Source organism: Apus apus, chromosome 1 (genome assembly GCF_020740795.1).
Source record: "Apus apus isolate bApuApu2 chromosome 1, bApuApu2.pri.cur, whole genome shotgun sequence".
Classification (NCBI taxonomy): domain Eukaryota; kingdom Metazoa; phylum Chordata; class Aves; order Apodiformes; family Apodidae; genus Apus; species Apus apus.
Window position 1 is genome coordinate 104,124,951 of NC_067282.1, and position 27,336 is coordinate 104,152,286.

Consider the following 27,336-nt stretch of genomic DNA (forward strand, 5'->3'; position numbering starts at 1 on the left):
AGTCACTTGGCTTGGTGTCTCATGAGACCAATTAAAATGATCAGTGGTCACAACCTATGTAGTATGTGTTAAGAATATTGCAACTTGAATATCTTATTAAAGTTATTACCACCAGAGAATCATCCAGGATATTGTTTTTGATTCTTGTAAAATCAAAGCAGCATACAATAACTTAGATTGGAAGGGACCACTGGAGATCATCTAATGCAGCCTCCTGCTCAAAGACATGTCTAATTAGATCAGGTTGCTCAGGGACTTGCCCAGTCAAATCCCACAGGGATTTGTTTTTATCCATAAATATTACTTAGCCATTTAGGGAAAAGAAAATGTAGTATCATTTCCGGTAGTAAGATGAGCTGCAGAATAGCAAATGGTGCAGACACACCATGTGCACACAGTAATCTGAAACACTTCGTAAGGTGGTGTAATACAGACAATATAATTTATTCTTATATGCAAGACCACACATCTTAAAAAGAAAATGTGTTTTTAACTATTGCAGCAACTCTTCCTCTTGGAAATACTTAGAACAGATCTATAGAAATCTCTTTAACACCATTATGTAGGAGAAGACCAAGGAATACAAATCATTGCCATTTTTTTAGAAAGGGAATTACTTGATGTGCCTTTATCTGTTTTCCAAAAAAATGATAGTCAATCAAGCTTCAGAACTGAAAGTTGAAGCTAAATAAACATGGTATAGAAGCAAGGCTTTCATGGCTCTTCTTTTAAACACTTTATGTAATTACCTAAAGAGATATGGTTCTAAATTATTTATCATTAAATCTGGATGTTAAGTTCACAGAGTTAACGTTTAAAGCCTAATTAGGTATAATTAAAATCATATTTAGCCCTCAAAACTGAAATGCATGTAACCAACTCTTCTTTTCCATGTTTATTTCCTTAACTCCAGAAAAGTAAGTCTTTTGTTTTGGGAAACTGTCTTTTTCTTTTGGTCGGTGCCTGTAATTTTCTCCTTGTTCTACACCAGTAATTATTGAAAGAACCATAAACACTAACTGTTGAATTAAGCTTTGTAAAATGTAATGTATAAGCTAAAACCCAACTACTTTGTAATGAAAAAAAGACATATTTTAGAAGCAGTAAATTAAATTCACTTACTGAATTGAAAAAAGCTTTGTCATGCTTAAAAGACAAACCTGTGCTGAATGCTTTTTATTCTGGAATAGTTCTGTGAAAGCTGAAGTTTGAACAACAGTATTGTTAAATTAAGAAATCAAACAGTAACTTCATAAGCTGTGGCTTAACTTTTTAATTCTTTGTTTTCTTTGTTTTTCTTTAAGTCTTCCTTTCTCATTGGCCTGTGTCAAACTATACCATAATTTATCTTTGCAAATAAACTAAAATGAAGACATATTCATGATTACAGAAGAAGAAATTTGCAAGTGCTGTTGTGAGCTAACTGTAGGAACAGATTTTCCTTTGCTGAGCAATATTTTCTACTACTTCACACAGAACAATAAAAACTGTAGAATGGGAAAAAGCTTTTAGTTGTTTTGGTACTTGCTTGGTCCTGATGCTTACTAAGCGCATTTAACTTCTATGTTTAATTATTTTGTTAAAATCAAGGTGCTGACTCTTTACAAATAGTGAGTTCTTGCTTTTCTGTAGTGGTGGTACGATGTCGAGCCAGGCAGCGAGTAGAAAGAAGAGTCGAAATGCAGATGAATGGTGTAGTTCCTGGTGCAAATGCTATGTCTGCCACAGGAAATCCTGCCGTGGTCAACAGAAAAAAGTCAGCCAACATCCAAGAAGTATTTCAAGTCACTGACGGTAAGAATAAATTACTTGGATATTATACTATTTTAGGAACATTGCAAATAATGTGTTTCACCAAATGTAGCTCTACTGTGACAACAGATGAAGGTTATGCAGATCCTTCTCTCAGTCCATTTTTCTACCCTGTTGCAAATACGGGACATGTGTATAAGAGTATGTCTCCCATTGTGGGCCCTTTGAACCTGAACTTTTTTTACCTCTCTTAGATGTGAGACTTGCACACATGCCACCTCTCCTTTAAAAGACATCAGCCTCCACAAAGTCTAAAGTTAGCAAAAAAAATTCTGTGTAAGCATTGCAAGGAAATATTTATCTGCAGGTTGTCCTTATTTGTAAGATGCATTCCCACCAGAAGGCCAGTAGCTGCAGCAAAATGAATTGAAGAAGGAGGCCTTGTCTGAAAGAGGCAATAAAGCTTTGTAAAAATATAGCTTTCACTAACTGTTAATCAGCACGAGGACATACTGAAAATCAATTTCTTCAGAGACAAATCAGCTTTTCGTGTTATAGCTCTCTGAAACAGAAGTAGTAAGAAAAGGATACTTTTTATGGCTCCATGCCTGGTATTTCTGTTAGTAGATGTGTGTTAACAGTCATACTCACTACTACAAATTATGCATTGTTGCATTTTACCTTCATCAACTGTTGCAGAGTTGAGACTTAATCTACATTTCTTTTGGGGTTCAAAGTACTCCTACTTTTTAAGAAAAATGTTATTTAAAAATTTTTGCACATTACATGAGATAACCTAATGTGTGTTTAAAATAGCTGTAAATGAGGGGAAGGGATTTCACCTACACTCCAGCTTTGTCAAGAGTGTAATGCATTGTGTGGTGGTAAAAGATGAGTCTATAAGAGTTGCTATGGTTGCAATCCATTAGGCAATCAGTTTGAGAGGTAGGCAAACTGCTTTTGTGTCTCATTTATGCCATTGAGAATCTGGCCCAATAGGGGCTTTGCAGGAATTTTGTGTTACAGAAACTCTTCTACCAAAGAACTGTGAAAAACTGAAAAGCTGTAAAATGTAAATTGAGATACATTGCATGCTTTCTAGAAGGATGGCTTTCATGCAAACATGCCCTGTCCTGCACACTCTCCAATTTAGTCTCACATTGGCAATCACTGTCTGGATCTTAAACATATTTTATTTTTGAGTGGTTCTAAAGCAGGAGCAGATCTGAAGCTGAACTGGTAACAAGAGCTTGCACAGCATATACATACTGATCAGTAAATATTTGAAATTACTTAGTTAAACCTTATATATTTGGTCATATTGTGGGACAATGCTAACCTTGTCTGAGCATACTGTTATCTTATATTCCCATGTTACAGTGATAGTGATCAATTCAGTAAAATAAAAAGATGTGAAGTTCTCCACGTCCAATCTTGCCTCTTTGGAGAACTGTAAAAAACATTATATAACTTTATTCAGCCTTGGGAGAACAGCTGTGTATCAAAATACGTGTTACCTGGGTTGTTGGGTTTTTTGGTACTATAGAGTAGCAGGCTTAGCTCTTTATTGACTTGTCACATACCTTAAACATATTTGAGCTATTTCCATCCAACCTGGTGGCATCTGAATTGACAAGAACATGCGTTGAGCAAGTTGAGGCAGCATTTTGCAAGACTTGCAGTTTTATGACATGTAGTGCTTGTTTTATTCCTAGCAATAATGTTTCATGTTTATTACACTGACTTCTGCACATACCGCAAGACATTGATTTGGGACATTGCATCTTTTCAAGTAAGAAGTCTGGCAATTAAATGCTTTACAACATAGGCAGTAAGGTCATTTATAACTCTGGTACTTTTCATGGTTTTCTGTGACATTATAATGTCATTAGTGCTAGGTGAACTTGATGCCTGTTAGGAATCAACTTTAATGGTACTATCTCAGCATTCAGCAGTCTACCAGTAATAATGTAAATAAAAGCATCAGCCTCTGAGATAACAGCTTGGCAAGCTGTGTTTCATTTTTTCTCTTCTGAAAGAGTGATTCATCAGAGTGTATGTGTGATGTGTAGTAAGCCAGTTTTATAGCCAAAGATAAATGATGATAGTTACTGCCAGGTCAGATTTAAACAGCTAATACTGTGCTTCAGTATTTACATTATTTGGACAAGTATAAGTTCTTGGTGAAAAATCTTCAAGCATGCCTTTTATGTTTAAATAATTCAGTCTCATTCAATCCAGAAGATATCATTTGAAGCAGAAAGTTATTATAATATCTGAAGAAAGAGGTGATAATCAAAATAATGTCTAGCTAAAACGACACAGCTTGTTATTCAGAAGTCAGCAGAGTTCCAGAGATCAGATAATTAAAGCTTAATGGTTTAGACATAGCAACTATATTATGACTCTTCTTAAAAATAATTGTAGTTATATTAAATATGTGTATTTACCCTCTATGTATTTTTTCATCTGTTTTCTTACATATGACTCTGGAGACATTATTTTCAATAAAGAAAATTTAAGACCCAAGATTCATCCAAACAAATGTGAAGATTTATATTTTTTTATTCTAGAAAAACAGCTTTTAAAAATTTACTTTAAATATTCACTGTGAAATCCAATCATTTATTTTTCCAGCATCTTCTTAAAAAAACCCATCAAGTATTCACAAATTATGTTATCGCTGTTTGTCTGAAATTCACATATTTCTGTGCAACTGAAATGGACTGTATTGAGAGAATGTGGAGTACACAGCCAGACTATCTTCTTATTTGCCTAGTGATTTACACTGGAATACTGGGAAATAGAATAACCTAGGTTGACATCTTTGTCATTAAAACTTCTAACAATGCAACAGTTAAACAAACAGAAAACAATACAATCAACAGAACAGAAATTAAACCTGGTCTCTAGGTCCCCATTTCCTGTGATGACCATGAATCAATCGAAATATTGCAAGTCACAACAGCTAGCATATAACGTTCTCACATGTTCTCAAAAAAAACACCCAAAGCTTTACAATATACACGCATTTCCATGCCACATCCCCACAAAAATGTGGGGTGCAGATGTGATCTTTATTTGCTGGAATTCATAGGTAAATTAAGACACTGGTAAGTAAAGAAGACTGTTGAAAAGGGAATACAATTTTTTTTTTTAAATGCATTTTAATTTGTTTCCTTAAAGCCTTGATTTATAGATTAGTATACAAATTAGAGTAGCTGATCAAAGCAGGATAATGTGAGAGGTAATTTGGGCTGATAAGAATCCTTTTGCTTTTCCTGAGTTTTTTGTTTGAATTCACTATGCCAAGTAATTTCAAAATAAAAAGTACTGAGTGTATGGATAGACATAATAAAAAAGGAATTAGTCCAAAAAGATTTCAGAGAGAGAATATATGGAAACTATCTGCAAGGAAGAATGCAGAAATGTATGCAGAACATCAGATGCTAGGGACACACCATGTATTTCATATATATGGATTCACAAACTTCAATTTTATTTGCTAAATGATGAAGTGTTTTGATGAAAGGCATTATAAAAAAAAAAAAAAGGGTGGGGGGCGAGGGGAAGTGCTTTCTACTGCTTTCTTTACAGTCAAAATCATCTTTAACAATAGAAAGCTATTTTAAAGAAGTATTTTGAAAGAAAAAAAATACCAAGCGGAAAAATCAAATGTAAAGGAGAATTTACAGAAAAATGTTGAAGTTTGTTGCTAGGGGAATAGGCAGTGGGATGCACGGTAAAAAAAATATGAGACTTCAAGTAGAATTTTGTAGTCTTGGAGATATGGATGAAAAGCTTTCATGGAAAAAATTGCACGGAGGAGATATAAAGATTATACACAGAGCTACACTGAAGATTTCCTTGAATTGCATTGAGGATCAATGAGTATACTATCAGCAAAAGGAAATCACTTTATTATCCATTTGTTTCTTTGTATTTAAGGTAAATTGATGTCTGGTGTTTAATGAAGTATATGATGTTATCTTCGCTGATACTTATAATGTTCTATATACAGCACTGTCGTACCTGTGTAAATAGATATAGTGAAAAGCATGTTTAACTACAAGCAAGTCTCTTCAGGTTCTTGTGCAATTTGTTCTGCTGCTGTTATCCTGGAGTTATTACATTTTACAGTGAGAAAGAAATACTTACTTCTCAGATGAGATTAATTTCTTACTGCCCAGACGATACTGTCTACTTAAATGTTAGGACGCTCTTGACCACTAGGCTTCCTTTTTTTATTTTTTTTTTTTTACTTTATTACTCTTATATAATTTACTTTTGTTATTCACTTGAATATTTACTTGAAAACTGTATTAAAATGCTTTAATCTACTGTACAGTAATGTATTCTGTCTGCTGCTGCTTTTGCTGGTAAGGCAGAACTGCATACCTAATGTTCATTCCCCATTGCCTACCTGAGTTCCAGCAGTATGTGTGAAAACACCTGGAGGACAGTGGAAAAGTAGGAAAAGGACAAATGTCAGATGAGAGCTGAATGGGATTATGAAGGAAGATATTTCACAGGATTTGGAAGTTCAACATTAGATGCCAGCTGTCTGGTAGAACTGAGTAGTTAAGGTCTGGTCCTGTAGTTTCTATTTTATCACTATGGAGACTGCCAGATCATGAGTGGAAGAAATCTTTATTAGGTGTCAGGGCCACAATAGATTCTTAGCCTTAAAGAATTAACAGACCCAGTGGAAAAAAAATCAGTGAGAGAGTGCAATATGTTTTCATTCAGCACGAAGTAAAATAATTTATCTAGCTTTTGAAAAACATGAAGTTGATGAATGACTGGGCTTTCATTCTGTGCTTATTTTCTTTGGTTGTGTTTACCTCCTTTATTAAATAACTGCAAGTAAGATTGCAGCCTGCTGAATGGGAGGTGAGGAAGGCCAATTGAGTGAATTCACTTGCATCTCTATTTTACTGCATCTATTCAAGGAAAAGCCTCTCTAATGAGGACAAGCATTTTTGCAGTCTGAACATCTTTCCACCACAGCTTTAATTTCCACTTGTGTCACTGGAAATGAGAGATGGTGTGAATGTAAGGAGAGTCCCTTAGAAAGTTCCTCCCTGTTGCTGTTTTTACGTCAACAAGTCCACTGCAAGTTAAGCACTATTCGCAGGGGCTCAGGTAGCTATATCTCATTTAAGCATCCACAGGAAACTGCAGCCTCACAAGCCAGTGTCCGTTCAGTTTTTATCATTAGAAAACACATTGTATAATGAGTTGGTCTTCAATGAAGTCAAACACTTGCTTTTCAAAAATGGGAGGGAAGTACAAAGGCTTCTCTAATGATAGTGTGAAACTATTTCAGGTCAGATATATCCAATGGGCCTTTCACAATACCTTCTGTAGACATTAGGCCCATCAATGGCTTTGTAATTAACTCTTTTGAAGCTTACAGGGTTTTTTTCCACTAAAAAGTAATTAAAATTCCTGAGGTTCTTATTTTGTGACACTGTTGGACTAATCTTTTAATTTTTAGTTGTATGAAAACTATAAATTAGCTTAACAGTAAATCCTAAAAGTCACAAAAATTCACATTTGCTCAATTTATATGCTCAGAGTGAAGAAGCCTTTGACTTTCCACCTTATCATTCTCACAATTCAGAAAATAAATAATAAAAAGTGGTCTAGTTCCTTTCATCTTCTTAGAGGCTTTTTTAAAAAATCAAAACAAATCTTCAACACTTTAATACTAGTGCTTATTAAGAAGTATCCTTACTAACACTTGAAAATAGATGACAGTTATGTCATAGAACTGTATTGCTCAGAAACCTTATTGGTTTTTAAACGTAGCTGCTTCGGTAATTCTGCATATGCAAGTGTTGCCTAAATACATACTACCTTTTGGAAGTCTTCATTTACACAAAAGAAAACACTTGAAGACTGACCTTAGACATAGACACTTTCAAAACAAGAAGTGTCTATGATTTAGAAAAAAATTTCTTGGAATAATTTCTTCAAACACAGGTTCTCTACTTTTTGTATTTAAATAATGCATTATATTCTTCAGAAAATGCTTTTATTTTATATAATTGGAATTGCTATTCCTCAGATGTAACAAGCTATATGTAAATAGCATGCTTCTGTCTTCCCAGTGTTTGGTTTAATGAATATCTCTATGTGGAGTCAGATGTGTTCCAAACTCTCCCTGCTGTTCTCTATTTACAGAACAGAGGTGGATTAATCTTGGTGTACTTTATATCTGCATGTGTGTTTTCCAATTTGCATTAGATAAAATAAGAATTTTCCCTGTCTTAAAGTGGTGATTTTTTAAAAAGAAAATAAGTGAATGAAAACATACAGAGAGCTGGGCTAGAGGCTCAAGGTATATTTGAATAGTATGCTATAATGGCCTGAAGTTGCAGCAGGGGACTTTCAGATTGGACAGTAGGAAGAATTTCTGTATAGAAAGAGTAGTCAAGCAATGGAACAGCCTGCCCAGGAAGGCTGTGGAGTCACCATCCCTGGGGGTATTCAAGAAATGTGTAGATGTGGCACTTCAGGGCATGCTCTAGTGACTGAGGTTGTGGGGTTTTTTGTGGGGGGTTTTTGGTGGAGCATGTGGTTGTTTGTGTTTGTTGAGGTTTTTTGTGTTGGTGGTTGGACTCAGTGATCTCAGAGGTTCTTTCCAACCATGATGATTCTGTGATTATGTGATTCTATTTTTCTGTGATAATATATTTGGTGTTACGTTAAAAAAATGTTAATTCTTTCTCCAGTGTTTTTTTTATTTCACCATTTTAATTGAAATTGGAAATTCTAAGAGTCAAGAGAGTTCTCAACATTTGAAAATTTGGACAAATTTCTAGTAATTATTCACAATTTATTATTTGTTTTTATTTTTGCTTCTGCCAGTTAGTTTAGGCAGCATGTGTATTTTGGAATCGTCTAGAATAAAATATTAACGTATTCACAGAGGCTTCCCAGAGTATGATAATGTAGTAGTCTTCAGGGCAGCTGCAATGAAAATCTCATTACATTTTTCTTTTTTGAACAGTCCTTAAGTAAATTAGCAGTGTAGATCAGAAACAGCTAAGGGAGCAGAATAAGGAAGCTTTCAAATATTGGCACTCATAAATGCATTGTTTTTACGTAGGTGATATAATATTAGTTTTATTTTTTTTAACTAAATACTTGATATAAGCCTTGAACACATTACAAAACTGCCTGGAGCCAAAAAAATGCAAATATTTAATTGTTTCTAACTATAAGGTACTATATACATTTGTCAAACTAAACCCGAATGTGTTTGGATACTAAAAGCAGCGTGCAATTCACAGCCTTGTCTCCCTAGCATCTGAACTAGAAAATACACTGTTCCCAAGCAGCATTGTGTGCTATAACTGCTGAAAAAAACATCTGCTCAACAGTTGCAATTTTCTCACTGTGGAATGCTCCAAATTATGTCATCTTTTCTCTCCCATAATAAGTTATTTTTTATGTCTGAATCTTCATGTTTTGGCATTTGCCTAATGTGACTGCTGTAAGCCTTGGGTTGGCTTGGAATCTGAATGCTTTGCATTGTATTTTACAGAGAAACAACAAGGCATGGAACAATGTAGGATGATCCCAGGAATTTTAGAAACTGTAGGAAAAAGTAATTCATTATCCATTTCATTATAACAAAACTACATTTATTGTAATAAAGTACATTTATAAAGAATAGATTAATACATGAAAAACCTGTATATTCAATACTCGGTGTGAGTCTACTATGAGCAATAATCCTGTATATTAGCAATAATATTTTGGTTTCAGCTGTGTAACCCTTTAATCTAGCATAAATTATACAGACACCTGTGTGAAGGAAGCACTTTAAAGAGTCAGAAATATTTCAATATAAACTGCTACCTTTTAAAGGGTTAATCTGTGCATTACAAAAACATTGGCAACAAATGCTGAATGAAAGTTGAGAAGGAAGAAGGAATCTGCATTTCAGAAAGTATGGGAAGGCATCTCTATACTCAGTGAAACTGGCTAGTGTTACAGATTGGCAAAACAAAGTCAGGTTGTGTTCAAATGTCTCATAGTGCATTAGTTCTTGGACTTTATATAAAAATAATCTGTATTTTAGAATTCCGAGTTGGAAGGCACCTGACTGGCACCTTATATCCAGCATTTACATGGATGCATACATAGAAGTTCTGCACAACAAACTGTACTAAGCTGTGTAAATTCAAAATATGCCCTGAGATACGAGGTCATAATAAAATGAAACCTCCTGGAGGATTTAGTGGTTGAGTTAAAAGACTTCATCCATAAAATGTGTAAAATTTTAAAATAGATTAGCAGTTTGAGATTATTTTCCTCATAGAAACATTCCCTTTTGTGCACAAATTGCTACTGTATACTGAATATTGCAGTTTTCTTTATTACAGCTGGAGGAGACATTTGATTTAAGAGGCTCAGCTGTTTATTCTCATGTCATTACTACTTGACCTTTTCATAGCTGCTATGAACGATAACAGAAGAGGCTGCTAATGACATCTTCACTATCTTTCTGTAGACTGTTTCTCAGGCTTGCAGCTATCTATGGTACTAATGTCCTTAATGACTCTTTTTTTGAGATTGTCCCAATGGCAAAACTCAGAAATAACATTACATTCTTGCAATTTTCATTTGACTGATGAACTGGAAATACCTCACCATAAAACAAAGTGGTAGCCAAAACAATATTGCTAATACTGTTCACTTCTCCCAAGTACGTTCTCCAGCTTCCATTTTGCTGGAAATGATATAGTCTGTCAGATGACACAGAAATATTTTGCTATACTGTCAGGAGAAAGTAGCTAGCTTTGGATAATTACTAGTTTTACTTGTTTGTCGGTTTTAGTAACAAATGAAAAAATTGTAACTACTACCAAGCCAATTATGTGAGGTTAGAGTGCACACAGACTGATCTTTCTCTTGTGTCATTTAGGTTTCTCTACAACAGTGGAATTTCTGTATGAATTACAGTATCAATCAAATGAAATTAAATCTCAGCTTGGAGCTTTGGTTGGTATGCATCTGATTGAAAGCGAATGGGATACAGAATCTGAAATCATAACACTTACCTTTAATACAGTGTTTGCACCTAACAAACCAATGAGGTAAGGTCCTGTTCCTTATTACCAACAGAGCATGTGATAAAATTCTGTGTGGTCAATCTTAGCTATGTAAGCACCTGTCTCCATTATTTTATTCCATTTGTTTTCACCTCTGAGATCTATTATTTTAGATTTTCTCACTAGGTGAGAGCATAGTATCTTTGGTTTTAAAACTGACAGTGTTGGGGTTTTTTTAATGTCTTCTAGATGGTTCTGTTAAGTTACTGCCTTAGTCTGTGTCTGCATCAGTTTACTTCTGAACATTGGAGTATTGAAAGACTTCCAAAGAAAAACAGTTTTTCTCAAAACTCACAGAAAATGTGCAGACAAGATGGTCAGTCTCGACCAACTTTTCTTAGACAAGCATGCATGCAGATTCAGTCAGTAACAATAGTCCATAGAAACATATCCTTTTTTATAAATGTGATGTGAAAAATAGTGGATTTGCTTTAGTTTACATTAGTACATCCCACCTCTTTAGAAAGAAACTGCAAAAGGGAGATAGATCCTTTTGAAGAGACAGGAAAGCAATGTTGTGCCTTCCTTTTGAAGCAGTCCAATGTGCATAGGGAGGAAAGAATCTTCAGTAAGATGCTGGCACTCAGTAAATTCAGAGGCTCAACATTCCCAGGAAGATCAGGGAGCAGTCACTGCCAAATATCATGGCTTGCACGTAAAGACAGTGTTTTTATGATGCAGGAGGGAACTGAAATAAACATGGAGCAAACCTTCAGGCAAGACTACCTACCTGCTCCATGCAGTGTCATTGTGTCAGTGGGGAGGTTAATTTAGAAAACTATTTATTTCTACTCCATCCTTTTAAATTAATTTGGTTTGGGTTTTTATCTATGTGTGCTTGAGATCCGTCAGGCTTCATGTAGAGGACTCAATGGCTGCAGTTATTTATCTTCAGACTCTACAGAGGCAACTCTCTTCTTAGATGGTCTGAAGACGTGAGTCTGGTATTTTTCTAAAGTACACAGACCTTTGTCAGATCTATTTGATTCCAATATGAACTGCTAGCATTTTCTTCACCAAATTCTCCTCTAACACCATAGTAAACAAAGAATAATGAATAAAACAAATGAGTTAAACAAATGCAACTCGGCAGAGAGTAAGCAGAAGAACCAAATATCTTGGCTGTGCCCATATTTTTGCTTTCATGTCTTTTCTTATACTTTGCTGTAAATACCAAGTGCTATCTAGTCTACGCTCTAGTCTAAGTGCAACTGATACATACTATGCCACATAAAATTAAAGATATTTTGTTTTGTAATATTGTTGCATGTGTTTTTATATGAAATTTTAAGGAATGAAGCAACTCTTGTAGTACAGTGCACTACAGGAGGTGTTTGGAAGTTTCCAATGCTGTTCATCGCTACGGAGCCAGAAGTGGATGATGTCATCAACATTGAAGCAGTTGGCCTCAATAAGGAATCTATAGTTAGCTTTAAGCTTACAAGCCAGACAAGGTAAAGATACTTAGGATAAAGTATTTGTGCAGTTTTTTTGAGGCTAGAACTTACACATAAACACATCAGATTGGATAGACTTGGGTGGCAGAAACAAAACTGGGCTGCAGCTATTTCAGTAATGCATCGTTAATTTCAAGTGCTGCATTGTATAGGTAAAAATGGGATTTTGAAGCTGTACTGTAGAAAACTAAAGAGTAATTTTTTAAGCCTTAATGTTTTTACTAATAGATTGTTTTTCAAAGAACTTTAAACTTACACCAAGTTAAAAAACAATTGTTTCCATTGTGCTTTAAAAATTTTTAAATGTACCTTTTTTTAAGAATTTGTCTTTATGGAATACTTTGGAAGCACGTTATGAAGTCTGCTCTGCCCGTTCACTAGAGAAAATAATTATATAATTCTTCAGCATTTTGTTACTCTCCTTTTTAAAAATCTTGCAAAAATCTCTGTTAATGTATTTTACATGCTTTTCATTATTTTCTCAGAGTTTCATAATGTTCTAGAAAACCCATAATGTCATGTGTCTACAGCAGGAAGTAATGGAATGAACTGTGTAATACTGATAGAAAAGTTTTAGAATAGCAAACAGTGAACCTGAAATGATAATGATGCTTACAGTGCTTAAATACCCTTTTTTCTTTAAAATTGACTTTTTTATTGTTTATGCAGAAAGTGTTCCAGATACGCTGATTGGTAGCTAACTTTCATTGTAGATACATGCTTTTGTAGCACTGTCAGCAGGATGTGTCCTTGGTTCCAACTGATTTTTTTTTTTTAAGAGCTTATTTCCAAAAGCTGTGCATCTAAGATGGACAGTTGATCCAGCTTTTAGATGGCTGCCAGTGATGATAATTACTGAGAACTCTTAAAAAGGCTTCTATGACAGTGTTCAAGTTAACAGCTTCAATAGAATGGGTTGTTTTGGGAACAAAAGTGAAGCAATTGCTCTGGCAGTACTGTAATCTCCTGGTAGGTGTTTGATAGTAGTGAAGAGACTGAATGTTCTCCAGAAAGGTGTTACAAACCTGAATGATTATAGTTATATAAAGAAGGAGCCATGATGGAAGACAGATTCCCTTTTTCCCTTAAAAGAATTCCGACTTTATTTTACATAACAAGGCCTTCCCACACACATTTCAAATACAAAGTATAATGCTTGGGTGTACTGAATAAGCTCTGTGTTGTAAATAGTACCAACTGCTCTGTAACTTTTATATTGCTTTATCTTATTTTTTATTTGCTTAAGAGCTTTTAGTGGCAGAGGTTTTGTTATAGAACAGTTGGCCAACCAACATTTAGCAGGATCTGCAGTTCAAAAGCAATTACACCAGAAAACCCATATATTACAGATGTAATTAAATGTTTGAATAACTGAAATGACTTAGATTAAAAATAAAATCATGAAGTATTTAAATATGGATTAAAACTTTCAATTTGGGTATGGAGTGCCACCCTATAGGCTTTCCCTGAAAAAATTTATCAGCCCTGTGGAGTTTTTCTTAAGTAAACATTTGGCAGGACAATCACACAGAGAATTGTTCTGTTACTTAAAAGAGTGGTGGAGGTTTTTTCACCCTGCATGTAGGTAATTTCTGTCTCCCTTTCTTATGCTGGATAGTACCTTATGGCAATGCTGCTTTGAGAGTAACTGGGCGACAAACAAATATATGTTTCTGAGTAACCTGCTAAAAAGGGACTCTGCTGCTGTGTCTTTTTCTCCCTCTGCTACTTACAGGACAGAGTGTTTGCACAGCATCACTCAGAAGACCTGTACGTCTTTATGCAGGGTACATAGGGATGCAACAAAAAACATTTGAGAACCATATCCCCCCAGAAAGACTCAGAATCTTATTAAGGACATATTAGGATTCTCTTATGCACCAAGTTGTATGAGGATATTCAGTGATCCACAGAGCAGCTTTGGTGACCAATATGAATCTATGAGGTCAATGGCTTTAGCTTTCTTTGTCTTTACTGCTGTTGCAGCTGAAATGTGGGCTTCTTCCTTTAATTCTACCCCTCCCTAGCAAAATCCTCCATGTGTACAAAATATTCCAGACTGATTTAAAGATTTCCTAATTTACCATACCTACATTTGATGTACTTGCTTCAGGAATGATGAGTGATGAAATGGGAGGCAGTTGCTAAGCTGCTCACAATGATCTGCACTAATGAAAGCTCTGAGAGTCCATGCAAATGTGAAATGCATTCTCCCTTTGAAAGCATTTAAAATTGACACACACACATACCCCCAGTGACAACCAGCCCAATATCTGCTTCACTAAATAATGAAAGATACTGAGAATGCAGCCAAGCAATTTTGTTGTATTTTTAAAACCTGTCTGCACCTAGAACAATTGTGATGTATGAGTAGTCCAGTACTTTACTTTCAGCTTTGCAAATTCAAAAGGGATGTATTGTTAAATGGTTTACTGTAATGGCATTAAGATTGGTTAGAGTAAAATAAGCAGATTTACTTTTTAAATAAGAAAAAAATGCTATTTTTAGCTTTTCGTAGATTACCTTCTTTGGGTTTTATCTTAGATGTAGGTTTAATTCAGCATCAGCTGAAATCATTGGCAACATTTCCAATGAGGTAATTGGCTTTGGTACAGGCCTCTAATGTGTTTGTGTTAACATTAGTGTTTGTTTTCATACCAAATGCATTATTGAATGCCAATGGTTTACAGAATTAAAACAGTATTAACCCAAAGGAACAGATAAAATCTTATCTCTGGAAAGAAAATTATAGAAACTTGTTTTATATCGAGGTCAAATTATTGGTCTATTATTTTGTGTTGCTGTCTGTAATTGAAACAGAGTCTAAAAATTCCAAAAGGGATGCTTTGCTTAAGAAAACTAGTCCCTTCTATATTTCTGTTACTGAAATACCTTCTTAATGTATTTTAATCAGTTATTTTTTTGCATCAGAATGATTGTATTAATACTGAAACGATGTTTTTGAGAATATTTAGTACTATATATTCCAGTTACAGAGGTATTTTGATTGTTGGATTTATTTCTTCACATTAAAATACTGATATCCATCTCTCTTAATTGTTTTACAGTGCAAATGCTTTGGTAGCTAACATGAAATATGTGGATAGATACTTATGAACATTATGTTTACCTGAGCATTTTTTGTAAAGTACGTTACTTTTGAATGTTTAGTCAAGATGGTGGATAATTCTCTCCTGTTTGTTCTAATAATCTTACTGTTTTTCATACACAGAGCCTCCTTTCACGAATACGATTCCAGCTTTCCATGTACCTGTTAGTGATTGTATTATTTTCCACATACAGTTAACATTTTATCCATCTTTCCATTCCAAGTTCTCATTCTATCCTGCGTTTATCATAAACAGGGTATTTGATACATACATTTGATACATTTGAGACTTCTCAGAGGAACTCAAACAGTGCTTCTGGCAAACATACTTAGCCAGTGCCTTCGATGACAAACACAAACAGCATGGTATCAATACGATACCAATATAGCCTCTACAGAGTGGTATCTGCAAAATCCAAGGCTCCACCCAATTATAGAAACAGAGTTAGAATAAAGATGGGACAAAAATAAGTGGACTGGGGTGATAAAAAGAAAGAGGAAATTAGGCTTTAAAATGACTGCATGTGCAGACTTAATCTGCATTTTGTATTTTGAACACCACTGTGGGTGTATTCCTTATGGCTTCTGTGCACATTTCCTAGTGCATAGACTACATGTTCAGTTAAAAACATTCCTTCATCACACAAAATAAATGTTAAGGCTGTCTGATAAACAGCAACCAACCTTTTTACCTTTTCTTTTTTTTCTGTATCATACCTAATTGCGATAAGGAAAAAAATAAAAATGTTTACAGTTACACCTTTGAGAAATAGTTCTATTACTGCTGTATTTCATTAGAATTACCTTAAGCCAGAATTAGGTATGCTGCAAGAAAAAGCATTTGTTAAGTTCTCAGCACATGCACCTTCTCCTCGCCCTCTCTCATGTGTCTGTGCATTTTTCAGGCCTCGATTCCTACATCAATCTCTTAATTACCAGTTCTGCAAAACTACACCAGTAGTCTAAAGATGTAATTAGAATATTTTATCATAGCATCTCCCCCACAGTGGCAGCTGCAAAGAGCAAATTCTGACTGAGCTCCATTTTTTAGTCTGAGTGGAGACTAGTGGAAGATACCGACAATGATACACATGCAGCAAAGCTTCCAAAACGTTGTGATCATCCTTCCTAATAATACAGTCCCTGACATATCACACATTTAGCTAGAAGCTCTATTTAGCCATGGGACCTGGACAGCTTTAGGCAGAATAAGTCAATGCACGAATTTGAAAACATAGTATCCCATGGTAGAACTGGAATGAGACAGAAACACCAACACTTCGTGTAGACGAAACCCCTACGTCCTGCTTGGGTTTCACAGCATGTACAAAAGAAAAGTGATGTTTTGTTTGGTAAAGCATGATCTGACAGTCATGTGTCATGCAGTATTCATATTTTTTTTAAGTCCTTCAATTCTGAAGCAGTCATAGAGTCATAACCAGAGTTAAATATTTTCTGATGTCCAGAGTTCATTATTTAAAGTGGTCAATTAAACCAGAGTTGGTTTTGCTGCAAAATGTAACCAATTTTGAGAAATAAGGAGGATTTCCTCTTTTTTTCATTGTCATTTTGTTTGTTGACAAGAAATTCTCTAAGTGACCAATAATTTTATAGAATTTGACAACTTCATACAGTTAATAAGTTTAAAGAACTTCACTACACAATAAATGAAATTTCTTTTGTCATTCCACAGATGTTAACTACATATTACAAGAAGTTAGTTTAGGTATTATTAACTTATTTTTTTGAAAAAAACATTTCAGTATTTTAAAAATATATCCCTTATTTGTCTAAGCAGTTATGTACCTTACAGATTAAGATACTTTGTTATTCTTCTTTTATTAGTAAAACATATATCTGATTAAAAGCACTATGCATTTTTTTCAATGTATATAGTTTTCAAAATGCTGAGTTTTATAAAGGAATAAATTTCTACAGGAATATTTTACTGCTTCAGTAGTTTGAGGAAGAGAGGAGTAAACATTGAAGCTATTTTGAGCCATAATTTAGTAAAGGCTTAGATTTACAGATTTGCTAGGCATTTTATAAGTTTTTCAGTGAGATCTCTATGGGAATATAAATGTTAATGTTTTCTTTAATTGAATACATAAAGTGCTACTCTTTTTTAGCTTACTAATTTGAAAATTATCTAACATGAGAACACTGATGAGCACAGTCTGCTATTTAAGAATTGCCATTTAAGAACAAGATTGAAGGAGTAATTATAAAAATCTATTAAGCACTACCTCAATTTCCACTCTTCATGGTTGCCATGATTTTATTGTCCAATTATTATTTAAATTCAACTTAATATTTACTCTTGTTCATTATTTTAGTAAGGACAGTGTTCATGTTGTCTTGATAGCAATATCAAACCGTTATGACTGGAGTTACAGAACACTAGGGTGGGAAGATACATTTGCTTTCTCTAGTTTATATGGCCTCCACCCTTATATTTACGAATTCATTTGTGCTTGGTCTGTACGTGTTTTCAAAACTCTACACATCATTTAACTTTATTGAGTACATTAGTATCTGCCAGCCTTGAGTTAAACAAAAGCCTTCTTGAAAAAATATAGGCTGCCTCATCATTGTAGTTCATGGCTGAGAGCTGACAAGCCAAACAGTTACTTCAGAGCTGTTTTACCTGTAGCAGCAATCAAAAAGGAAGAAGTAATTTGTAATAATTTTAAACCACATAACTATTAATTTTTAATACACATACTGAAAAGATCAATGCCTTAAATTCAGGTGCTATTCTGGGAATTTATCTCTGGGGAAGGGGAAGAAGGAGGGGAAGAAGGGCAGAAAAGGAAGGGCAAGGGAAAGGGGAAGGGAAGGTTCTAGGTGTGACTATATTTGTTCATGTAGGCATGTATTTTCATATATATATATATATATATATATAAAACTTAACATAGAAAAAAATATAGCTGTAGCTAGAACCTTGTGCCAATGCTGTCAAGAACCATACAGATTTTCTTTATATCTTTTTAAAAATTATTTTTTTCCCATTTTTCATGAAAATTAAAATCTAACCAGGTTGATGCAATAAGATTTTTTTTTCAATTCACTGGAAAAATATATTGTGTGCACAGTTATTGGTCAGTTTTGTGACAATTTCATTTTAAACTGTCTGGTCCCCTTGTCAGAACTGAAACTGTAGCTTCTTCTCCTGTGTGTTTTCTGACTGGTCTGAGGAATAATTTATGGTCTCTGAAAAAAGCTGCTGCTGCATCACACCCTGCTAAGATGCAATTTCTACAGGAATAAAGTCCTTATTTTTTTGTGTCTTCCCTGCATGCAGCCTGTCCCATCTCCCTCAGCTTTTAGTCATTGCATCTGTAGTCTAAGTCACAAGCTTGTATATCTTACAAAGACACAAAGTGCCTTAGGAGACATCATCCCTAACTACTTACCAGAAAAGATACTGAACAGGGGAGATAAAGTATTGTCTTAAAATGTTCCTATGTGTAGACTACATAACAATGATGTTGGAAGTGAAGACACAGGTCTCTGTTTCCAGAACCAGGGTTTCAATACTAAGGCATCTTTGATGAGTTCTCTGCTGTGCTACTCAAAGAGGCATCACTTCTTTTTCATACCCTGTCTGCCCTTTGTGTGTAGCTGGTATGCTCTAGGCATTCACAGCTGAGCAGTCTCTGCAGGAAATACAGATGTGAAAACTCAAGGCTTAGATGGCACACAGATGGGAACTCAGACTTTAGTGGGATTAATGCTTATGGCCCAGGGGTACAAACTCAGCTGCACAACTTCAGGCTCCACAAAAAGTGGTTGTCAGCATAAGTTTGATGTCACAAGGCTTGAAGTATATTTTCAGACATTCAGTAGTTTTGTCCACCTTGCTGCCACCTGAGGGAAAAGCAAGGCTAACTCTGCTAATATACCCAAGTCTGATGGCACTGCTAAAAGTCAGTTCTTTTGAGGAGGCAGAAGCTTTTTGGTTTCGGTTTTCTGCACTTGCACTATTTGTTTCTACAAACTTACGGTGTAACTTTTTTCATGAGGGTGTTTTGAATTTAAGAAAAACTTCTGTGAGAATGTATTACAAAGGTAAGCTGTTCATAAACAAGATGACATACACCCAGTGTACCACCCACTGAATAGCAATTGCCCAGGAAACGTGGGACATTTCTGAAGATATATAAATTGTCATAAAATATTTAACTTCACTTATTTGTGACTCATTTCTTTGTAAAGTTGTATTATTTCTGGTGTGGCAATCCATGAATAAACAGATTTGAACAGCTTTTCTTTGAGATGCTGTTAGGTTTGCATTCTTCAAGCTTTATCAACTAAAAATGTGTTCCTTCCAAGCATGCATAATACTTGTCCTGCTAAATTGTGGCAGAGTGTTGTGGACTAGTTTTTGACCGTGCCTTTATATGTCCAGTTTCCATTTCTTTTTTTCTCTTTCTGTCCAGATAGTGATAGAATTGACCTCAGCAACACATAAAAAGACTAAAAAGAGATTGCCTGACTGGAAAAATAAAATAAAATAAAATATTCTTTTCCTGCTGAGAACACTTATGACAAGGAGCCCCTGAAGACCTGTGATAGACAGGCTTCAGTTTGAGATTGGCCTAAGATTGTTTTGTAGTCCTCAGCTACTGTCTTTACATGCAGTAAGAAATTTTCTTTGGCCGCAACAGGGTTTCATCAACTAAACAATTAGACAAGATCTGCAGTACCTGTGACAAAAATTCTTTGAGATGAGACATATAATAACGTCAATAGAGGAACCTAATTATTACTATTGCAACATCTTGTAGTGTTTATTTTATGGGTTATGAAAACAATTATAGAAAACGATTCTATTCTATTCCATATGTTCATTTCAAGGCTTTCAGAACTCCCTCCCAATCTAGTAACACTCCACCAGATTGCAAATTCAGTTCTAGACATAGAACTTCAAAAATGGGTGGCTTGTCAACTTTGGTTAGAGACTGAAAAAATGAGAGATTTTTAACAGGAAAAGTGGATTTTCACTCAGACATAGAATTTACTCCTATGACTATTGTCTTTACAGGTCACATGATACTTTTCTTTCTGGTGGCAAATCCTATCATTATTCTGTAGTTATTATAATATTTATAATAGCGTGTCTGTATGTCTGAAAGGGAAGACCAGTATGCAGATCCCTGGGTATGAAGAGTATAAATATTTATAAATAAATGTAAATAATTACTACAGAATATTTATTCTGTGAGAATACTATCAATATTCTATATGCACTCCAGAGGCTGTTTGATTGTAGATATATTGTATCAAGATACCATAAAAGTCACAACAGCCTCCTGTGCTTTTCCATAGGAACCCAGAGCCATTCACTGCGCACTTCCTGGAGGGCAGCGATCCTGAGTTCCTGGTGCTGCCCCAAGCAGGAGAGCTTCTTCCAGCCGGCTCTGTAGGAACCCATATAACGGTAGGGTTCAAGCCAAGGATGTACAGCAAGAAGCACACAGCAACACTTGTAATTCAGGTAAGCCTTCCTGAATGCAGTACACAAATACACCTTCAGGAGTGGAAGGAAAACAAAAAAAATCCTATACCAGAAAAAGCAGCACTGAAGCACACAAATGCATGCACTGTTTATGATTATTTTACTGCTCTTCACTGTGGACAAGAATAAAACTAAATGTTGAATATTAACTTGTGATGAGCTGGAAAACTGTATTTTAATTTCTGTGTTATCCCTTTGCTATCATCACCTGAGACAGATTCTTATCTTGATAGGTTTGCCCCAGCTCCACAGATAACATGACAAAATGACTTTTCACAGATAACCAAAAGAATCATGCTAAGAACTGGTGGAGAGTATATAAGTAATTGAATATGTGATGCCTAGGTTATTGATTTTACTTGTATTATGCCTCATAGGGTCAAAGGCACTAGAAGCTAGATACTAAACTGTAGAAGGCAGAATTTCAGAATATGAAGCCAGGAATAACTTTTTTTAAAAGTGCTTCAAAATAAAATCATTTATAGCCAAGTAGCTTCTCTAAGTCTGAAGGTCAGGAAACATTTGGAGACATTTATTCCTTCATTAGTAAAAAATGTTCTTGTTACTGCAGGAGTTAACTTTTAAGTCATTCTTCAGAAGGAAACATACAGTAGCAGCAAAACCCACAAACTGTCTTCAAATCATATTTTGCACTTTATTCATTGCATGCTGGCAATGTTTTCAGGCTACTGTATTAGAAGGGAAACAGCAAAATTGATTTGAAAAACAAGATGGTCAAAACAAAGTTGATAAAAAGATGCATAGCAAACAGCTATACTCTTATCTCTGTGGTGGGTTGCCAGGTGCCCACTAAAGATGCTCTGCCACTCCTCTCTTCAGCTAAACATGGGAGAGAAAATATAACAAAAGGCTTATGGGTCAAGATAAGGACAGGGAGGTTATTCAGCAGTTACCATCATGGTTAAACCAGACTTGCAGAAATTATTTTAATTTCTTAACAATCAAATCACGATAGGCTAATGAGAACTAAAACAAAATCTTAAAACACCTTTCCCCCACCCTTCCCTTCTTCCTGGGCTGAACTTTACTCCCAGTTTTCTCTACCTCATTTCTGACAGTGGTGCAGGGGGACAGAGAATGGAGGTTGTGGTCAGTTCATCACACATTGTTTCTGCTTCTCCTTCCTCCTCAGGGGAAGAAATCCTCACACTCTTCCCCTGCTCCAGCCTGGAGTCCCTCCTACAGGAGGCAGCCCTCCATAAACTTCTTCAATGTGAGTCCTTCCCAATGACTACAGTTCTTAATGAACACTCCAGTTTGAGTCCAGTCCATGGAGTGCAGTCCTTCAGAAGGAAACTGCTCCAGCACAAGTCCCCCACAGGATCACAGGTCCTGCCAGCCAACCAGCTTGGGGGTGGGCTTTCCACAGGGTCACAGCCTCCTTCAGGCCCATCACCTGCTCTGGCGTGGGGTCCTTTGTCAGCTGTAGGTAGATACCTTCTCCACTGTGGACCTCTGTGGGCTGCAAGGGAACAGTCTGACTCACCATCACTTCGGCAGGGGCTGCAGGGGAATCACTGCTCCCGCACCTGTAGCACCTCCTCCCCCTCCTTCTTCACTGACCTTGTTGTCTGCAGAATTGTGCCTCTCACACATTCTCACTCCTCTCTCCAGCTGCAATTATGCAATTTTTGTTGTGTTGTTTTTTTTCCCCTTCTTAAATATGTTATCACAGGTGTGCTACCACCACTGCTGATGGGTTCAGCTTTGGTCAATGGTAGGTTCATCTTGGAGCTAGCTAGTGTTGGCTCTGGGATGCGGGGGGAGCTTCTAGCAACTACTCACAGAAACCACTGCTGAAGCACCCCCACTACCAAAACCAAATCAAATACATTCTGAGTGACAGCTTGTACAACAGTGAATATGAAATTCAAATCCTGGAAGAATAAGAAGGCACTTTAATACCTCCTACTTGTTGTCTTTTACTGTCTTAGACATTTGATTAGACTTTTTACATAAACTGCAGTGATGCTTATCACTCTCCTATTTGAAAAAGAAAATAAATGACTGATTTCTTTCTGTGTTCTTTTATATTTCCATAATGCTATATGACACATCTACACAGCTCAGAGATTTTTACAGTAGTTCTGGAACTGAACTCCGGTTTTTAGGTATGACACCTGTAAATACACTAGCCATGGTTGTTTTTGGCTTAGATTCCATCGCTAACAAAGAGCCTTAATGTAATAAATTTGTCTGGAATGGGATAAACATGCTAATCAGAGATTGTTATTAGCCTTCTAAGAACTTGGTAATCCAGTTTCCTAGTAGGAAGAGTGTAGATTAAGATTGGATATTAGGATGATATTCTTCACCATTAGGGTGGTGAGACCCTGGAACAGGTTGCCCACAGAATCTGTGGATGCCCCATTCCTGACAGTGTTCAAGGCCAGGTTGGATGGGGCTTTGAGCAGCCTGGTCTAGTGGGAGGTGTCCCTGCCCATGCAGGGGGGTTGGGACTAGACAATCTTGAAAGCCCCTTCCACCTCAAATCATTCTATGATTCTAAGAAGGTAACTGTTACTCTGTGTGACAGGTTGCTCAGACTACAGGCCCATCTGGCTGAAAAGAGCCCACCTAAAGCATGGCCAAGCTGCATTGAGCCAGCCTTTGTGGAAAGCAAAACATGGCAAAAGCATGTATAAGAATTTCATTTGCAGGGCAATACAGAATAATAGAATCATTAAGGTTGGCAGGGGGGTTGAAACTAGATGATCTTTAAAGTCCCTTCGAACCCAAACCATTCTATGAGGCTATGGTCTAGGCAGACAACTATTTACATTTCCACCTTTGGTGCTGTGTGTGGGTGTAAGAAGTCACTCATACATATCATGTGTATTTATTGAATCATACCTTGTCCTATTTATTCCTGTATGTTAAAATATACATTGAGGACTCAATTGCTCGTAAGAGCAATTTGGATTAATGTTACACTATCACAGTATGTCAGAGTTATTTCTGGCATTCTTACTCTAATTGAAGTTTTAGGTTATCTCAGTAATGTTTTGATGAGGATTATATTCTCTTTGCTCTTACTGGTAGTCCTGTTGGGTACACTGGATTTCCCCCTTTCCTCTCCAAAACACAAGCTGTCATTCCTGTCGTTCTAATGTAGACCCGAGCATCTGTGACTGTGTAATTCTGCTGCTCAGCATTGACCTAAAATAAGACTTAGTGATGTGTTGAGAATACCAGATATTCATTTCTGCCATTCCTGTTAGTGAAAATAATTTTCAATAGTGACCTGAGTGAGACAGATTTAGTTAGATGGGAAAACCAGTGTTAAATCACTCTTATTTGGGGAATAATAATGGAGGGGTGAAATGCAATTCATGTTGGACCTAACAGAGAAGAACCTCTCTTGCATATATCCTTTCTAGCCAATATATTGTCTGAGGCTTTAGACTATTTTTAGAACAGTGAGGAAATTTCTTTTCTTTTACAGTGTCTCTCCTGCTGCTGATGTAGTTAAGGACTGCAACACTCTTGCTGTAAAATTTCCTTTGTATTTCTGGGAGTAAAGTCTTAGTCCTAACACTAATGTATTTTTATTATTAAATTCTATGAATTTTGAGTAGCAGAATTGTCTTTTTTGTGTGCTTCAATGAACAGTGAAAATTAGGCTGTAAGCTACCAGAGATGACAGTTTAAGTTCTTTGTTTTATGTTGGTCATTACAATAGTGTTGTAAAGTAAAATGGGAGGTTAGGACTATTGGAGAAAGACCGTACAGCCATCTTTTTCTCATTTGTTGTAAACATTAAACCCAAATATTGTACATGCAATGTTTTTGTTTAGTTGCCCTGCTGAGAATCTAATCCTGAGCACTTAATTAGCATTAAGAGATTACAATTCATCTTTACCAGAAATTAGTGTGTGCAATTTATTAATCCAACCTATATATAAGAAATAATGTATCCTCGTTCATATTTTCTGCACACAAATCAGGTACTTTGTGGGGTATTTTGTGGATTGTTTAAGATTTTAATATTCATTAATACTTAAATTAGATTATATTAATAGCAGAAAATCTTAATGACTTTGCTGAAGCAATTAAATGTTCTTTAGCCATCATTATAACTTCTGTTCTCAGTCAAATACATATCAGAACAATTAAAGTTAGACACTTACTTGAATAGCTTTTAATAATATTAGTTTTGTAAAAGTGACACAGAAAATTACTTTGAAAATTCTGTCAGTTAAAGAATGAAATAGAATAAAAAGCCAGTAAAGAAAATAATCATGCTTATTTCAATATGTGTGAAAGGGCACATCATAATCTAGTCAGGCTACAAGCAAGAATCAGTGACACGGTACATGAATATAATTTTAAAATAAATATTATTCCTTAATCAAACTTCCACATTTATAATAGCTTTCCTAAACAGTTCAGTTCCAACTGAAAAAAACAATATACTGCCACTAATGATAAATTAGTGAAGAGGGCATGCTTCTTAGATAAGCTATAAAGTGCTGTGAGGAGAAAAAAGACATTCCTCAGCTGCAGTGACACGTCAGAGACAGGGTCTGATGTGTCAGTAAAGCTGCACAGAAAATGAGCAGAGCTTCAGGACAGCAAGATGCACTCAGGGAAAGGGGATGCTCTGTGAAGGCTTCCTGGGGCAGGGATCACTGCCAGGTACAAGATGGAGCAGCCTGGAGCCTGGCTAATCCTTGGAAAAGGGGTGTATTCGAGTTGATTTACAGTTAATTTGCTTGCACTGTGCTGAATTCAGCTAGAGACCCAAGCAATTGCTTTGTAATTCCTCAGTGAGACTTCAGACATGTTCTAAAGCAGAAGGCACACAAAATAAGTATTACATGATAAAACAGATGTCAGAGTAAACCAGATTGCAGGTAACATTATCAAGCCCTGCAGAAGTCAAGCTTGTGCACCTTTATTGCTGAATAATCACTAACTTAGCCTATGGAAGATAGCATATCAAAACCATTTGCTGTTCTGGAAATAAATGATGCAGTGTGCAAGCCCCAGTACCTGGGTGTGGCTTCTCTAAGCTTGTCTGCACAAGCTTGCCTTTCTTAACAGCAAATGGTACAGTTACATATTCAGTAGCTTGGTGAAAATACATCCTGCATCATTCCTGGTAGAATCGTTAATTACATAATTTACTGTTATTCTAAATTTTATCCCTTAAACAGAATGAGCAAGTAAAAACATAACAAAGTTAGTAGGCTTATTGAAATATTTTCACATTAAATAAAACATCCCTTGTGTCCCTCGCCACTGTTTGATGTTGACCTGAGTTTTATGAATAAAAGCGGAGATCCAGAAAGTTCATTACAGTCAATGAATGTAACACATCCTATAATTAACATCACTGGATTTTGAGTACAGGATCAATACTTAATATTTTTCATTCACAAACACAAGGAAAGGTTACTTTGCTTCTTGAGACTAAAATTCTCATAACGCCAGAATACGATATCAATATGGAAACGATTGCTTCTGGGGGGATTCAAACCATTGCCAGTCCTGAAGGAAAGGTTGGTATTGATTGTATTACATCTGAGTAATGCTGTGAAACATCTGATATTTGGACTGCAGAAGTCAATTAAGCCACCTTTAATTCTATCTGAAGAATTCCTCTAAGCTAAGAAAAATATTGCTAGCTATCTTCATTAGAAATTGCTCAGGGCCTTGCTGGACAGTGGTCTGCTTGTGGAAGGTGGTGAGTGTCTGTCTTTGTGTTTGTCTTTGGGGTTTTTGTGTTTGTTTTTGTGGGTTTGTTTTGTTGCGTTATCTTTCCTCTTTCCTTCACTTTGATCCGCTAGTTTTCTTGCCTTTGCTCTTCCCTCCCACAGTTCACACAAAAGTTTGGTTCAATTTCATTCTGTATACACTGATCATAATTGGTCATTATTTTGCTTTTCTCCACTGCAGTACAAATTAAAGATCAGGGAACACTGGATGCAATATTTTTAATTTCCTTTGTTTTAACTTATTCTGAATTTTTGCAGATTTTATTTGGACTTTCCTGAGTTAACACTATTTGGAAGATAATTAGAATACCATTTACCTTAAAATGTCTTATATGTGCTCACATTTAACGCCCTCCTAACATAGATTTTTCTGGCAATTAATTAGCATGTAACTCAGTAGCATTGCCAGCCTACAGTGAATACACATGGATGATCCCTGATCTGCAAATGAATCCTATGAATCATGAGCCATCTGTAAGAAAGGATTAAATACCAAAATATATACTTTTATATAAATTAATTGGTGACTGTTGCCATTATCTCCTGCATACATAACTTCATTAACATTACTCAGTCAGCCATCAAGATGTTTAAATAACTTACTTAAATGGCTTATGTATTTAGT

General features: G+C 35.7%; 1 protein-coding gene across 1 annotated transcript in view; it reads left to right on the forward strand.

Annotated features, from left to right (window-relative positions):
- The window catches only part of CFAP47 (cilia and flagella associated protein 47), a 307,875-nt gene that overhangs the window by 276,729 nt on the left and 3,810 nt on the right, over positions 1–27,336 (forward strand). Inside the window, 4 exon segments of the mRNA XM_051614860.1 lie at positions 1,633–1,794; positions 10,694–10,865; positions 12,173–12,334; positions 20,781–20,949. Coding sequence (XP_051470820.1) covers positions 1,633–1,794; positions 10,694–10,865; positions 12,173–12,334; positions 20,781–20,949 — 665 coding nt within the window.